Here is a 17,095-nt window from a genome sequence, read left to right as displayed (position 1 = left end):
GAATTTAAAAAAAAAAGACAAGTTTTTCAGATCACGTCCCTTGCTCATGTCGATCATTAACATTGACTGGACCTTACGTCACTTACCTCCAATATCAGACATCCTAACTTTCCCTGTGATACAACGGATATGTGTGATTGTTGTTAGCTGGGAAATGACTGTATAATTAATTAATAATTATATTAATTAATAAAAACGAAATGATCCTTAGCCCACCTACTTTACTGCCCTATACGTGACTGCGTGGTTTGTCGACTTGAACACCACACTTGATTGACCTCCACAGAGCCTTTTATCTTATCGTATTGACAGCTGTGGGATGATCTGGAGCATCTGGTGAGGTGAAGGGACGTCCGCCCCACAACAGTCCAGGACCGTATTACATGGCCACAGGAAGAATGGTACAAAATTCCCATTGATTCATTTTAAGGTCAATCTTCAACTGAAAAGCCATGATAAAGTTTCTACGCCCAGACCTTTTGTAACCTAAAGGTTTCGTCGAAGTCGACTGATCTACCGAGACTAATCTTAAAAACAATTGTTGTCACGACCCTTACCTGATAAATAATCACAAGATTGCTTCGAGAACTCTTTACAGTTAAATACCGATATTGGTCTTCGACCAGTTCTATATATATATATATGACCTTTGTTCCAATGTTTGCTCTTGATTGGCGAACATCATCCATTTATTGTATTGCAATTGGAACACATTACTATGACCTATAAAATATTTACTTTTATGTAAATATCTGGAGTTTAGGTCTCCACGGTGTGGAAACATTAGGCGAGATATCTGCCGTCAGTCTCGAGATACCATAGGTTCGGTTATTTGCTATGTCAGTAGATGTGCGTTTTCCGGTGGTTTATGTTCTGCTCGATGAAACGCCGGTTTCCGGGGGGGGGGGAATGTCTGCCACCTTTGAGATCGACTAATTCGTGTTCAACTGAAAAGCTTCAAAAAATTCCTGGCAACATCGAAGTCTTACCTATTATTATTATTTTATAATAAGTAAAAATTTTTTACTTATAAAACATTTTGAACTTTTTGTTATACTTGTCACCATCTTCACGTTGATTAGAATAGGACTGGCACGCATGTACAAAACTGAGTAGGTAAACAAGTATCTTACCTTAGGCAACTATAAATAATTTGAATTGAAAAAAAAAGGTTGAATTTAAATTAATGACAAACGTCTTGAAGTGATGGATGCTCAGTTCACCGGAAGAGCGTCCTTGCACTACTCATTATCAGGGTATTCGGTAGAAGAAATGTTTTGTGAACTGGAAGTTGGAGTAATTCCCCGAGTGGGTGGAAACCTCGATTAAGTGGGCTGTCCCCTTATTGGTCAACGAGCTGCCGCACGCAGTTTGCAAAAAGAAGAAATCAAAGGGTCTGTGGCGCAGTCTCTAAAAATGCAGAGCAGGGCCTGGATAAAAATAGGTGTGTGAGGATAACTGGTTAACCAAATCATTTTAAAAACAGAGCCGTGGAATTTCAAGGATATATATATATATATATATATATATATATATATATATATATATATATATAGAACTGCAAGTTTAAGTCAATAAAAAAGAATTTCACTCCAATTTTATTATAATAAGATTTTATTGCTTTTTCTGAGATTTCTGTCCACAAATATTACACAAGTTGGGTTATACACAGAAGCATTAACAAAAAAACATTAACAGACTTAAAGTTCGCCAAATTGCAGCTGCTCGCTTTATTCCTCTTCGTCTTTCTTTTTACCTCCTTCTTTTCCTAGAGCCCATTCTGGTCTCTATTATTAAGGAGATAAAGTTAATGATGTTTAATATAATAAAAATATTGACATGAAAAGTCAAAAATGGCTTCTCAAAAACAAAGTTTCTCAAAAAATTGCTTTCACATATATTCAGCAAAGGGTTTTATTAAGTAGTTAATGGAATGCCAAATGGAAGTGATTACAATACTTAGATTAATAAAACGAGAACTCTGTATAGGGAGAATTATTAATAACCAGTTTTATTTCATAATTACGTAAGATATTTAAATATATTGATTTTAGCGATTGTAGAATTCAGAATGGTTCAAAATGACAATGCTACTTTTTATAACTGTCCCAATACTTTATAACTGTTAAGATCTGTGTATTAATATTATGCACTAAAGGCTATGGACAGTTCCTGATTGCGCATTGAATTACGGCTTTCCAGTTCGGAGCTCTCAACTGTCATAATATGATATTATATATTCTGAAGAGCCTTTATAGCTCAGTCAGTTTAGATGAAGCTCTATGGCTGAAAATCCCTGGGTTCAAACCCCGTCTGGGATGATAAGAACCTTTCTCTGGAAACTTTTCAATGAAAGGTGATTTAGCCAGTTCTCGTACGGACTTGGAAACATTTCTTAACTCCCAAAATTTGGGTTTTTTCTTTCGCAGGCAGGCAAACTGTCCAGGTGAACACACAAAAATATATATCTGGGCATACGACTAACTACCTTATCATGAAATTATGACTTCGGTATTTAGGTCAAGGGATTTAAAAGTTTGTATGTATAGTTGATTATTAATACGTCCTAATGTTATTAAAAATGTAATAACTTTTTAAATTTTAAAAATTGTAATTTGGTCATTCCTATTTTTAAGCGACGATTGAATCTTTCATGTTAATCGTCGACATTTGAATTAATATTTGAATTCTCAAATTCAAATACTTCAATTGGTAAAATACAATGGCAAAATGATTTTAAAATATTCAATTTAATAATTAATTACAAGAAATCTGAGGGGAAAAAGCATTTTATAATACTCAAGATGAAGTAATTTTTTTAAGTTCTTGTCTTCACTTTCGATGGATCAACCATGTTTTATTTATTTAAAACATTGGTTACAAACCATTGAATTCGCATTTTTGACCTTAAAACGGAGTGTTATATATCTCTCATTGGAACATTTTCCTTGTAAAGTTATTAATTTATCGCTTTTTATTGCAATAAACGTTTTGGTCATTCCTATTAGATCATTCTGTTGTACTTAATAAAACCATCTGATGAATAAGGAAAGGATTGAAAAATAATCTCGATCAGGACAAAAAAAAAAATTCAAAATATACAAAAATTACAAAAAATCTAATTGACAAAAAAAAAAAAAAAAAATCTTATTTTCTTCCGGGATCATTTACCACTTCAAATATGTGAAACTGTGTGAATGTGAAGTTTTTTACGTCTGTTCAGTGTCAAACTAGTTACTAAGGTGAGTTATCTGATTCAGTGTTCAGAGACATACATGTAACAAGAGCGATCCCATAAGTATATATATGCCCCACATTATGATTCTAAGAAAAATCAATCTACAAATCCCATAACCTAAAAATTCCTACATTCTAATATTTGTTAAAATAGATTACTCTGTTACTTTAACATTTGTCTCTTCGCTATACCACCGACGCCAATCTTATCTCGATTAGTTTGGATGAAATGTTTTAATTTTTGATGTGGATCGTTTTTCTGGATGCAAATTGAATTGGGTTATTATGGGCAACGCCGAAATTATTCTGTGATGAGAGAAAAATACTCTCCTAAGCAGTAAAACGTATTAAATATGATTATGTAGCGTTAGTGATTCTATATAGTGATCTTTTTGTATACAAAAGAAGAACTCATCTTGACCACCATCCCGTGCAGCATAGTTGCCGTCAGTGTTTGTCGTTTTAAGGGTTATTAACATTAATTATCTGTAAATAAACACTGTTTATGTAGCCACTGCATGTGCGAGGTCTTCTGAAGGTGGGTTCTATTTGTGAATATCAGTTAAAAAGCGGTCAAAATTTGGTCAGGCCACAGCAAGAAACTTCTACCCAGAAAGTGGTGATGGGGGCAACTCCCCTACATCTCTTAATAATAACTAATTCTCGTGTATTAATTTCTGTTTTGAATCTTTCATAGTCTGCTAGTAAAGTGAAGGTTTAAGTAATTTGATTACTTAAACCTTCACGAATTTTGAATGGCTAATTTTATCCGTAAACATGCCGATTTTTATATGCTAGATATAAAAAGAATGCTAGATTTTTATATGCATATAATCTTAATATAAAGTCTTATTTTTTTCCTATAGATGGCGCTGTATGTTAGGTCTACCTTCCTCTTGAATTTTACGATTTTTTTTATCTGTTTTGACGTGACGATGAACATGAACGATATAAACTAATTTCATCACAACGAAATCAAAGGAATTATTTGTTTATTGTTCAGTTATAATTTTCTGTAGAAAAATGGATATTTAAACTGTGTTCTATTATTTAAATTCGAAGGGCTCATACTGAATAATTGAATTTAAAAAAAGGTAAGAATAAATAATATTGCAAAATATTCTTAGATTCAACTCTGCCTTTCTGTCTTTTTAATTAAAAAGGGATATATTTTAAATTAGTATTCATTATGCTAAATATCATGGATTGCGTGTGAGAGCGTGTGTTTTTCTATCGGCGAATATTTAAAAATATTACATATTGACCCATTCAAACAATGTGGTTTCATATCCATCGCATGAGTGTATGCCATTAAGATATTTATTCCAAGAAATTGGACATAGAAGCAAAAGCCTTTAATAAATGTCACTGCTCTAATTGCAGTCTGTTACATAATAAATTCAAATAAACCATTTACTTTTTTTTTTTTTGTTACAAATCCCTGTTTCGGGCATATTCCATTTAAGGGGTAAGAACTGTCGACAGATTTCCTCCACGTAACATTCACGATAGGAAAGGGGACAAAAGTAAGAGGGGGGAAAAAACACAATCATAGAAGTTAAAGTCCACAACACATATGGAAGGACATCACAAAACGAAGGTGGTACCAGCTTGAAAGCTCACTTGTTCGCCCATTCTGGTGCCTGCTTTTTGGTCTGCAGATAACGAAGAGAATAACACATTAAAACAATTGATTCCTTTTATTAACAGTTTCATTTTAAAATTTTAAGAAAGAAAGACACGTATAAAGGGAAGAAAGGAAAGAACACGTGAATATGTTATTAAGATAGATAACAACAAAAAAGATTTGAGGGATAGGGTAAATCAGAACGTAACAGAAGTCTAGAAAGTCGCTGAGATTACGAAGACTAACACTACTGAATAATTAAGACTGTAGACAGATTTCTGGGATAGTTTAGTATCATCTTACTTATAACTTATATTAATCATGCATTTATTTCATTCGTTTGTATTTTTTTTTATTTGTATCACCTTCTGAAAGTTATAAACTTAACGAACCCATATATTTGTTTTGTAGAATATTCTAGAAATCCTCGTATTGGGTGTACGATAAATTTCTTGTTATAATTAAAGCTATAGAAATATAACACTCCATAGGACACAAGAAAGAAAATGATCTGGGAATCATAAAATATTGATTGAAAAACCGTTTTGTTTTCACTTGAACTAGTTCGACAACTGAGATAGCAAATACCATCGTCGTGTGTTTATATACTTAGAACGTATACACGAATAAATTTTTTATGAGCCTACAAGTGTCCAGAATGGTGACTTTCAGTTGTGGAGGCTGGTGTAAATTTTGTTCTAATATTTGTGTTAAAAAGAAATATCTTGCAATTGATATCACTGTTTTTTTGCGGGAATAAAGAAAATAGTCCAAATTAACCAAAAAGAACATTTCTTGGAATCAGAAAATTTACGATAATGAATACTTCAAATTTATATTAACGATCGCTTGACTCTTAAGAGTATATTTATTATAAGAACCGGTATGAAAATTAAATGTCGTTTGTCCCTCTGTGACAGTTCATCCTGAGTCACTTTTGACTCTATTAGAAGGCTAAATTTCTAGTTTTTATAGAAAGTGTTCTCATTGACGAAAGGAGGTTAAAGAGCGCAAGTATCAAAGTCTTGGAATAAGGCCCATTGCTCGCGAAATACTCCATCAATGCTTACGATGACCCTTTTGGAATTACTTTTTGGCATCAGTCCATTATTTCTTTTGCGATGTTCCAGGTGGACTTCAGGGGTAGTCTGGAGAGAAACCAGAATAGTGGGACAGCGTCAAATTCATAAACTTCGGCTGTCACCTCGATCCCTTTATTTGACCTTATTAACGCCTATTGGTGAATAGCGTTTATATAAACACGTAAATGGTCCTCTGCTAACCTTACAAGTGTGCGTTTAGATTCTCTACAAATATTGAGAGCTGCATGCAAGTTACACAGTATACAGAATAATGTTTAATGAAAATATTTCTTTTGAATCTTTGAGTTTCTTATTCGGTTTTAAAACAATGTGGATTTTATATCCCCTTAATTTAAAATATTGTTTATATCGCCGAAATGAAGCTTATTAGCTCTTTATATTTAAGTATCTTAATGGTTGCACCTCTTTGGAAACTCGTATAGTAGAGTATATAAGTTCTTTTCGCTATACACTTTGGTATTATTGGTCTAGCTACTCACTGATGAAGCCTCAAAAAAAGGCTGAAACCGGTCTGGGTAGTGACCTCCCTCCATAATGTAATAACAGCATACATTTCCTAGGAAATGTGTTTTTACATTATGGAAAATACCTAAGAATAGCTATCTGAACTTTCCCCACCTTTGCAACGAGTTGTCCGGTATTGTACTACGTACTAGGGTCACTTGCATCAGCTCACGCTAGTGATCGCCGATACTTTATAGTTTACTATATTCGGCATGAAACTCTCTGATTCCAATCTTTGAGTTTCTTATTCGGTTTTAAAACAATGTGGATTTTATATCCCCTTAATTTAAAATATTTCTTTTGAAGTTTAAGAAGCGGAGATAAGAAGCGAAGTTGTGTATGAAGGTTATCATCGAGAGAAATAAATGCCCACTTTGGTAGAATTGTGATGATGTATAAACAAAAATAAGCCAATTTTTACAAATACTGGAGATTTTAAGAGATTTCGAAATTTAATTTAGTTGCAGATTCTTTGGGGTGAAAGTTTATGAAAGGCGACCCCTTGGTACGAGGAAAAAACATCCCAATTTCAGATCTGTCACACCAATAATAAAAATAAGTAAAGGGGACAGAAATGAAAGACGCACGATAGGATCCACTCGATTGAACGATAAAATTGCAGAAATATGTAAAAACTTGTGTTTCTGCAATGCAACAAACAACTGGGAAATGATCACGTGAATAAAAAGTCCAAAACAACAAACTTATCAGGAAGGAAAATAGATATGTCTAATAGATATATATCGAATCCAGAAACTAAGAATTTTTCCTAAACCGATCATCTTTTAAGCTATATCTATAGAACATTCGTTTATTTACTTGAATTCACTTAAGTTAGCATGCTAACTCGTGGACGCGAAGGTGATACTAACACAAACGTTAAATAAATGCAAACAATAAAATATCAGAATGATTCTACAAAGTGAAGATAGTAAAATTATCTAACGCAGTAGTTGTAAAATTATATCAACCTAAAAAACACGGGGTTTAATTTAAAGCATTTGCATTTACTGAATTAATTGGTGAGCTTTTGAAAAGAAAAATGTCATCTTGATGAAAAGCTTTTTTTTTTAAATTCATAAATTGCATTTTTTGAAAGCTTAAAGAAAATTAACTTTTAAATTTTTATTCAAAACACAATTATTTCATTGTATTTTGAATAAAAATTATTCGCTTCAATATATTTTGCACCACTAATATGAGAAAAGAAAACATTTAATAAAGACAGTTAAAAAAAAAAAAAACGCGGGAAAAAAAACCGTATCCCCGTTTAACACGACATTCACTTTACGTTGATTTTTTGGAACGCATCTCCCGCGTAAAATGGGGTTATCTGTGTGCAGCAATACAAAATGCGCGGGATGAAATTCTGTCGCTAAATAGGAATTAGACTGAAACTGAGGCTAGTGTGGGATCCTTAAAGAGAACCAGATCAATCGAGATGGAATATATTTGGAGTGTGCATAATCGGAGACATATGAAAGGTGATATGCAAATAATGGTTGCACATTGCTCTTGGTTAAAACATTTCAAGACTTCTACAACTAACGCTCATAAATTTAAATATGGTAGACCAGGTATTGATTAATGCTTTCGAAATGGACCTCCCGTGATGAGCTGTGCATGGACTCCATGGAGTACGTACACAACACTATTATGTATTGCGTGAGTGAACTGGAGAATTTTTTTTCTTTGAAATCTTGTCCATCACGACGTAGATATAAAAGGTCCGATTTCAGTATTCAAGACTAACTAAATGAATTTAGGAAACCAATTTAGCCGTTTTCTATACGATAAACATCAACATGGTTGAACTATAATATTTATAATTCCATGTCATCCCATACGATATTCCCCTTGGAACTAAGTTTTAGTTTGACAATGGCTGCCATAGTTCCATTATTTTTTCCTCCAAATATTTTCATTTTCTGATTTTTCTTGTGACGTTTAAGGATCCAGGCGAAACATCAGTTTAGTTCGTACACTCCGGATTGCGAATACGGAAAAACGAAGAATAGGAAATTGAATAAGAAAGCGAAAGAAGTAAACATATGAAAATAATCAATACAATTTAAATAAATTACATTTGTTCGCAATTTTAAGCGTAAGCAACTTACAATAGACATGCTATTCTAACCTCAATAAGTAGTATAGTATAGAATCATCTGAAAAAAAAAAGAGGGGGGGAATTATTGGAAATCTTTCTCTCTTTACACACACAAACTTACCTCCTTTTCTTCTTCCTCTAACTTGAACTTATTAGTTTTTACAGATTTAAGATTGGCTCTAAAATCTAACTCGGTATTCTTGGCTATCATTTTTAGCTTCTCGAATCTGCAAAAGGCATAACAGAAGAGTTGACGTTATTTTGAAAACATTGATTTATTATTGAGTTGACGTTGAGCGGGGAACATAAATGACAAAGCAATATGCAGATCTCTCATGCAAATTAAGGAATGGGACCATACTATTAGGATAACTCAATTTCTTTTCTGATTTTTTTGTTTTATGACTGACACATGGAAAATTTTTAAATCCATTATTGGCATTTGTTGGAGCAGTAGGCCTAGCAAATCTGCTATCGAACAACTATGCAAATAAAACATGTTGAAACAGGTTTAACAGTAGTGATTAGTATTAAAAATGATATTGGAAAGGCGGGGTATATTAAATTCATGACTCCATTAAAGATTGTGAAAAGCTGTGGTATTAAATGGCTTGTGTATCAGCTATATTCAAAATTAGTACTCACCTTCCTTCATATTTCGATACTTTCTTGAGAGTTGGTTTAACACTGCAATAAACAGAAAAAATATATATACAATATAGCCTTTTTTTAAATTATTTCTAATAACTTTGTTAAATTTATGAAAATACTAATTAGCGACTTTTATAATGGCATGTACGAACATTTCTAATATCTGGAATATTCAATCACATTCAGTTTTTGCCTACGTCACTACTATTTTTATGGACATCCATCTGCCGAGCTTTTTTTCCATTCTTTCACTTTTCTCTGTTCTGTTTAAATGTTTTCTGTTTTTTAATGTTCATTTAAATACCTTTGGTATCACTGGCTAATAACATTAATTAGTAACTTCGATATTTTTAATTATTTTTTCTTAATTTTGTTACTTTGCGAAATGTTCTTGAAAAAATGCAACTGAATTAACTCTGGTGTGGTCGGATAAGAATTCCCCATTTTTGTGTGCTGCAGTAAATACTAATAAGGAAATACTTATATTGGATAACTGCATGTATCATTGACTGATTTGTTTGTCACACTGCGAGAGTGATCTGAGTTTCGTGGAAAGAACTCTGACACTTTGCATGAAAGTGACTCGCCCATCTTCAAATGAAAAGCCCTCACGAAGGTTCCTTCACGTCTTGAACAGGATTGAAATTCAAATCATCCTAAACATATTTCACCGTCATGAAAACGACTTGAAACGGGATTGAGTCTGTCAGAAACAGTAGAAGCAATTAAGCCTATCAGCCAATGTATTAGGTCAGTTAGCTGAGTGCGTTCTCTGTCCGATTTTTCCAAGGGGAACTCGACTACCATCTTATGAGACCTTGGGCTCAGCCAAAGATCCTTCATAAATGTTTCTCGCTTGCTTAAAAGGATTAGAACCTAGATGCTTCCAAACGTGGTTCTTATTGTCGCCATATCCCTAATTAACCTGTCAGAATTCTAGTTCTTAACAGATGTAATACACCCATTTCATAACTTAGTTACTTTGGCGAAATGCGAAATCTAAAATAATTCGCAAAACACATTTATGTTAACTATCATAAGAAATCGCAAAAATTAAGAAAAAAAAAACAATGGAATTCGATACTTACAACTTTCCTCGAAGATCATTCACCTGGATGGTAAGTTCGTTAATCTGTAAAGAAATTAAGTATGCAAACGTTATCTACTTATTCCTTACTCTACAGCCAAACCACCTTTTTTATACCTATTAAGATACTTAAATTCTTCATAATTTGTTTAAATGTTTCGCGTTGTTTCTTTAAAAATTACAATAGAGTAATCTATAATTCAAAACTAAAGTCTTATGGCTCCAAAAGAGGTGAAAATGGAAGAAGGATTAAATCTTGACACTAAATTACAGTACATATATTAAAAATGTTTTCTTTCATTTCATATGAATATATATATTTTTTCTAAAACCCCTTATCTATCTTAGCTTTCTATAAAATACGGCTAATCAGTTCTAGTTTTAGACCAGTTCAGAATCTCTAGGTAAGGGGTGAATTTGGCCTGAATTATAATACTAAAAAAAATTTAATAAAAAAATATTAAATAAATTGGATTATCAGCATATTATGAAGCTATTTTTAGGACACCTAAACTAATGACAGGTTATTACAACGTAAGGACTTTTATTCTTCAGGAAGAGTGGAAGAGGATCTAGACTAGTTTTTTGTGGGTGAATTAAGATTTTAGAAGATTGACATCTTCTTAGCACTCTTTTATTAATGTAGTTTACTACAATTTTTTTCGATTAATATTTATTTTATATTTCAATGTTATAAGTGACAATATGTGCAGTATATTTGCTTCTTTTTTTTTAATAAAAATTCAGAATATTTCTTTGCTGTTATGATTTTTAGAGGGAATCCTTCGCTACTAGTTTATCACTGCAGTAAAATCCGGGAAGATAATGTAGGGTTTAGATTTTAAGATGATTAGGTAATGTAGGGTTTTAATTGAAAATGTTCCACATTTTCAACTCGGTTCGGTAATCCTCGGGATGATAGTTTTTAATTGAAAATGGAACACTTACTGTAATATAACAACATTTTGTTGTTCTGTTGAGATCAAGCTAGCACTAAGTATTAGCTCTGACATGTGTATTCATTTAAAATACGTCCTCTGGTATTCAAATATGTATCTTAGATTTTTTTTTTTTTTTTTAAATCGCGATTGAGCTGAAAAGAGTTCTAACAAACAATTGGCATTTTCAATTGAATTAAAATATGGACTTTATTACTTTTGATAAGCTAACTTTATACTTTCGACTTAATATTTGCATTTTACGTTTAAATTTTAATTGTTTCTTTTTCTCCCGTAGTCCTCAATGGACCGTTGGGTCACTCATGGCTGGTAGGTGATATTCTTTGTTAGCCTCCGCCAATCATCTCGGTCTCTTGTTCTTGATGTCAGTTGAGAAAGAGAGAATTTGTCCATTTTTTTATGTTATCAGTCCATTTTAATCGAGGTCGGCCCTAACCCTTGATCCCGGAACAATTACTTCTAGGGTTTGCTTTGGAATGCCATTAGCCCTCTCCACATGTCCGAACCATTTCATCTGTCTTCTTCTGATGACTGTCAGAATAGTTTCGCTTTTTCTCCCATCTATTGAGTCAATCAGTTTTTGGACATTTTCATTAGTTTTATTATTATTATTATTATTATTATTCCTGATACCTCCAAGGAGTCCGAAGACTCATCGCGGGAGGACATCTTCAACTGTCTCTACATCTTACCTCTACTACGAATCAACGCCATCTACCGCCCACCTCCAACACCACCACAACTAGTAATTTTTGTCTGTAAATTGCGTGTGTTCTGAAGGGCCGATTTGTATGTATGCGGGATGAAAAACCCGAGCTTCCGGGAGAAAAAACCCTGCTACCTCCGTATGAGATCGGCTAACTCACCATCGATTGAAATCGACCAGATAAAGATCCCTCCCGTCGCGACGAGAATCGAACTTAGGCCTATTCCAATCGAAGGGCGCAATGTACCGTCGTTCTTCCAATTGCGCTACGGAGGCGCTATTGGAAGAACGCTTTTGTGAGCGGTATAGGGAATTCTCAAAAGTCTTCTGTAAGTTTTCATTTCTAAAGACAGGAGGCTCCTCTCATCTTCCCTCAATAAAGTGCAGGCCTCATAACCATACAAGTGGATAGAATTCACCAAGGTGTCAACTAGTCTTAATCTAGTTGTGATTACTATTCTGCTATCTCCCCACAATGGTTTTAACTTCTGTAGGGCCACAGTTGCCTTAGCAATTCGGTATTTAATGTCGGTTTTTGAGCGGCCATCTTGACTCAACGTGCTTCCTAGATAAGTGAACTTGTTTACATTCTCAATTTGTTTATTGCCAATTTGTATCTTTAAGAGTTAAATGTCTGATTTTGAGATTATCATTGTTTTTGTTTTTTGTAGGTTTATGTATAATCCATTTTTTTTAATGTTCCGAAAACGCGACTGGTTATCTCTTGTAATTCTTCACGTTCTGACAGAAGATCGATATCGTCTGCAAAATGTAAGTTATTTATTCTCAGTCCACCAACTACTATTCCAGTGTCATATTCATGAAGAGCTTCATCTATGACATATTCCAGAAAACAATTAAAAAGAAGAGGGGACAAGATGCATCCCTGTCTTACCCCCCCCCGTTCTTCCCGGAATGGTTCACTGCTGTAATTTTTAATTTCAATTCTCATATCAGATGAGGAATAAAGTGATTTAATAATCCTAATGATTTTGTGGTCAATACTATAATGGTCTAGAATCTTCCACAATGCCTCGTGCCATATTGAGTCAAAAGCTTTTTGAAGGTCTAAAAAGTTGTGACAGATTATTTTGCTATGTTCTATGTATTTTTCGCCTTGTTCTATGTATTTTTACAATACACATACTATTTTTACAATAGTATGTGTATTGTAAAAATATGGTTGATTGTACTTCTGGACTTCCGGAAATCTGCTTGTTCATCTGATAGTCTGCTTTCTCTTTTCTTTTCGATTCTTGGCAATAGTATTTTTAACAGGATTTTGCTTGGATGACTAATAAGGCTTATTGTTCTGTAGTTGCTACATTTATTGCTGTTTCCCTTTTTAGGGATAGGTACAAGGACAGAAGTCCGCCAATCAGAAGGCCAAGTCTCTGTGTTCCATACATCCTGGAATAAATTTAGAAAGGTGTCTGTGATGATGTCACCTCCTTCACGTATCAGTTCCATTGTAACACCATCAATTCCCGGTGATTTTCCTATTTTTGAGGAGCTAACTGTTGCAATGACTTCTTCTTTTAATATCGGGTAATCTCTTTCCTCCGAACCTCCTGGCAAAATTCCATCCAAAACATCGTCAGTCAGTTGAGGGTCCTTTTTGAAAAAGCTTGGTTGCGTAACATTTCCATCTATCAATTATTTTTTGGTTATCCGTGATAGGAGTTCCATCTTCATCTTCTATGCTCCAATTAATTGCAGTAAAAGGTTTAGTTAACTTATTGATAATTTGAAAATCACTTTTAGGATTATTTTTATTAAGTCTTCTATATTTTTGCATTCATCTAATATCCATAAGTTTCTAACATGTTTGATTGCTTTTTTAATAATCTTAGTAATATTTTTATATTGTTCTGCATTATCACCGTTATTGGTTTTAATTACATTGAATAAATGAATGTATCGCATATTTTGAATGCGGTAATTGAAAATTGTACAATGATTAGTGTGTAGAAGACAGAATTTGAAATTAAAGACGAACAGCAACATAAATGAAAATATATGTATATTTACTGACATCTTTCGGACGAGAATTCAAACATCAATTATGGTATGACGTCACACCAGCCTTAAACGACAACTAACAAATGACTGTATCTTATTATACAGGGAAATTGTAATACTGTTTACTTAAAAATAAGCATGAAATTTGTAATCAAAAACATCACACAAAAAATCTAGGTTTGTTCGTTGGGTAAAGTAAAATATTTATTTTTAAATAACAAAATATTCAAATTAGTAGCTGTTTTCACTTAACACGAAGATACATCAGGATCATGCAAGCAAATTTGTATCGTTTCAAGATCTTATAGGATTATTATTATCTAAGATTGGTCATCGTTTACTTGTTATTGACCACTGGTTATATATATATATATATATATATATATATATATATATATATTACTAAAATATGCATGTACTAAACTGAAAACTTAACATGCTTAAGCCTCGTGCGCTAATTTGGATTAAAAAGCTATGAATAACTGAAGGAAATGCGAGTTGCTGTACTGACCTCATAATCCTTATGCCTCACTTCATATTCCATATCATATTTGACGCTCTCCAGGCAAACTATACGTTCGTGCAGCTCTTTGCAGATGGCCTGCAGGGTAGCTAAAAATATCGGCGGGTTAAAGCGATAAAACGAAAGGCAGCCATACACACAGCCCACCAACTGTGGTTAATCAATCTAAAAAGCAGCAAAACTACATTAGTAATAAATAATTCAATATAATGCAGTTAATCTAGTGTTGTTTCTATATTATCTCAGCGGCTATCACCCAACATGCTTGTTATAAAAGAATGAAAGCACGTAACCCAATCCATTGCCATACCAAGAAGTCCTTCTGTCTGACTTCGTATTCCAGATCGTACTTGGCGTCTTCTAGACTTGATATCCGGTTTTGGTATTCTTTACAGATTGCTTGCAGTGTTGCTGTGAAAAATGGGATTTGTTAACATAGAAAAAAAAAAATCCTTACTGTGTATTTCATCAAGAATATCTTTTAAAAAAATCCAAATAGATATCTGTGGCGCACTGTATAAAATAGGCGAGACTTGTTATAAAATTTACACTTAACACAAGCAATTTGATCAGTATTTGTTTTAAAAAATGTAAAAAAAAATCCAAACATTTATCTCCTTATTTTCTGATTATAGGCGTATTGCAACTTGTAGTTACAATAAGAGTGGATGATCAAAAAATATGCATAGAATTTTTGTAGGGAAATTAAATGGGCGCGCGCCCACGCCCACTTACTTTCTTCAAAGCGCAACCTCTTGATTATATGTAGCGATCCAACTATTATTAAGTCGTAAATCATAATCAGTAGCATATTTTGAAACTTTCGTTTTGATGGAGGAACACTCAATCTGGTAAGAATAAATGCCATGTGATATCAAAGTGTTGAAGAATTCCTGAACATTAAGGTTATATGGCCCTTCTGAATGCTGTGGTATAGAAGTCAACAATCTGAGGAACAATTTGTGGAACATTTTCTATATAAACGGCATCTCGAAAGTGTCGGAGAATGAATTCTTGGCTTTCTTTGACCACTTGAATGTCTTTTTAAGAATTGAGGGAGAGTAGACATCTTGGGGGAACTAGTTCAGGAGATTGTATACATGAGTCAACCCTACGATGTGAAATCTGATCAAAATCTTTATTGGTGAATCATTCGCGATGATCTAGCACGTTATTCATCGTTCAAACTTGCTTTTTAAAATCCATTAAATCGTTTTCTGTAGTACGTATGTTCAGAAACATTTTCCATCAAGTTGGTACTCACTCTGTCTACTTAAAGAGATATTTTCACTGAATATTTTCATGCTATAAAATATTTCAGCTAAATGGGTCATCATTGTGTACGTCTTTTCAACCTTCTTTTTTTAATCTCCGAAATTGTTCAAAGGTTTAGACATGATCTACACATCATCTCTATACCATAAGCTGTATTAGTACTAATGTTTACAATCTCAGTAAAAAAAAATAGACATGAAAAATATACGTAGTTTATATGAGTGCTGAAATTGCTTAATTTCTACGCACTCGTGAAAATGAAAATTTTTACATGGGTTTGTAAGCTTTTCCCTACCAAAAGAGACCGAATTATAATATTATTTAACATATGAACATTAAATGAGAGTGAATATAAATTCGTTTCCAACATTTTTATTTAAAAAAACACATGGCTTATTATTAGAACCATTCAGAGTATTCAAACGAAAAAGAAATTCTTAATATTTTTCAACATAATCTATAAAGTTTCCATCATAACGTATCCATCTTTTAAAGACATATCCTAACGTATCTATCTTAACGTATCCTTTCTTTTAAGGCAATTCTATGTTTTATTCACCCGCTAGAGCAGTATATTGTCCAAAATCAAAGAAATAACACGAAGTATATTCAAAGGCAGGTTTTACTTAAGTCAAAATTTACCTTCATTAGCCGAATCTACTGGTTTTGGTGGACCACAGCGTTGTGCAATAATCTTCTTTCTCTCCCCTGCCTTCCTTTCCTGTTCCCTCTTCAGTTCTTCGGCGGCCTTCTTCCTTAGCAGTGACTGTAAACAAAAGAAAAAAAATCATTTTGAAAAGAAAATTGTATCGAATTTGCTTTTTTTTCATTCTTTCGTCTTTAAGTTAAGTTTATATTACAAAAAAAATGCTCAGACTGCCGAAGGGAAGTAGAATTATTTAAATTTATTTTAAATTATTTACTTCTATCGTGATTAACTAAACAAAGGAATTGTATTGAATGTTATATATTTGCTACCAACCACTTGGAAGGCGCGAGTGAAAAAATCTATCCTTTTATCGATGTTGATATTTTAACTTAAGATTCTTAATTAGTACAATAACAATCCAAAACAAAAAAAAAACAAACGAACAAATCAGAAGTAAGCCAAAATCGTCAAGTTAAGCCGAATCTGTACAATTATGCTTTGTTCAGTTATTTTTTTATTTGTGGTATAATGCTAGGGAGTGAAGTGTTAACATTTTCTACTCACATTATAAGTGAATTATTTTCGACTGAAGTGTGTAGCATGAATGAATAATGCGTTTCCATTATTAAATAAGCCATTGTGGAT

General features: G+C 33.1%; 1 protein-coding gene across 2 annotated transcripts in view; it reads right to left on the bottom strand.

Annotated features, from left to right (window-relative positions):
• Positions 1 to 1,596: 1,596 nt before the first annotated feature.
• LOC150092766 (troponin I 4-like) overlaps positions 1,597 to 17,095 on the bottom strand; it is a 65,516-nt gene continuing 50,017 nt past the window's right edge. Inside the window, exons 7-12 of one of the 2 annotated variants that reach the window (XM_090414377.1) lie at positions 16,444 to 16,567; positions 14,837 to 14,937; positions 10,318 to 10,361; positions 9,224 to 9,265; positions 8,700 to 8,805; positions 1,597 to 1,787 (exon numbers count right to left, since the gene is read on the bottom strand). In XM_090414377.1, the coding sequence (XP_090270503.1) occupies positions 1,731 to 1,787; positions 8,700 to 8,805; positions 9,224 to 9,265; positions 10,318 to 10,361; positions 14,837 to 14,937; positions 16,444 to 16,567 (474 nt within the window). In that variant the 3' untranslated portion in view covers positions 1,597 to 1,730. Of the gene's footprint in view, positions 1,788 to 4,570; positions 4,893 to 8,699; positions 8,806 to 9,223; positions 9,266 to 10,317; positions 10,362 to 14,836; positions 14,938 to 16,443; positions 16,568 to 17,095 lie in introns of those variants that run through there. The other variant, XM_090414378.1, reaches the window with a different exon arrangement.

The sequence above is a fragment of the Typopeltis vanoorti genome, chromosome 25 (assembly GCF_054136105.1).
Source record: "Typopeltis vanoorti isolate ZY-2024b chromosome 25, IOZ_Tvanoo_1.0, whole genome shotgun sequence".
Lineage (NCBI taxonomy): Eukaryota > Metazoa > Arthropoda > Arachnida > Uropygi > Thelyphonidae > Typopeltis > Typopeltis vanoorti.
The sequence above is the reverse complement of the archived record's forward strand: the minus strand, read 5'-3'. Positions and strand labels throughout refer to the sequence as shown.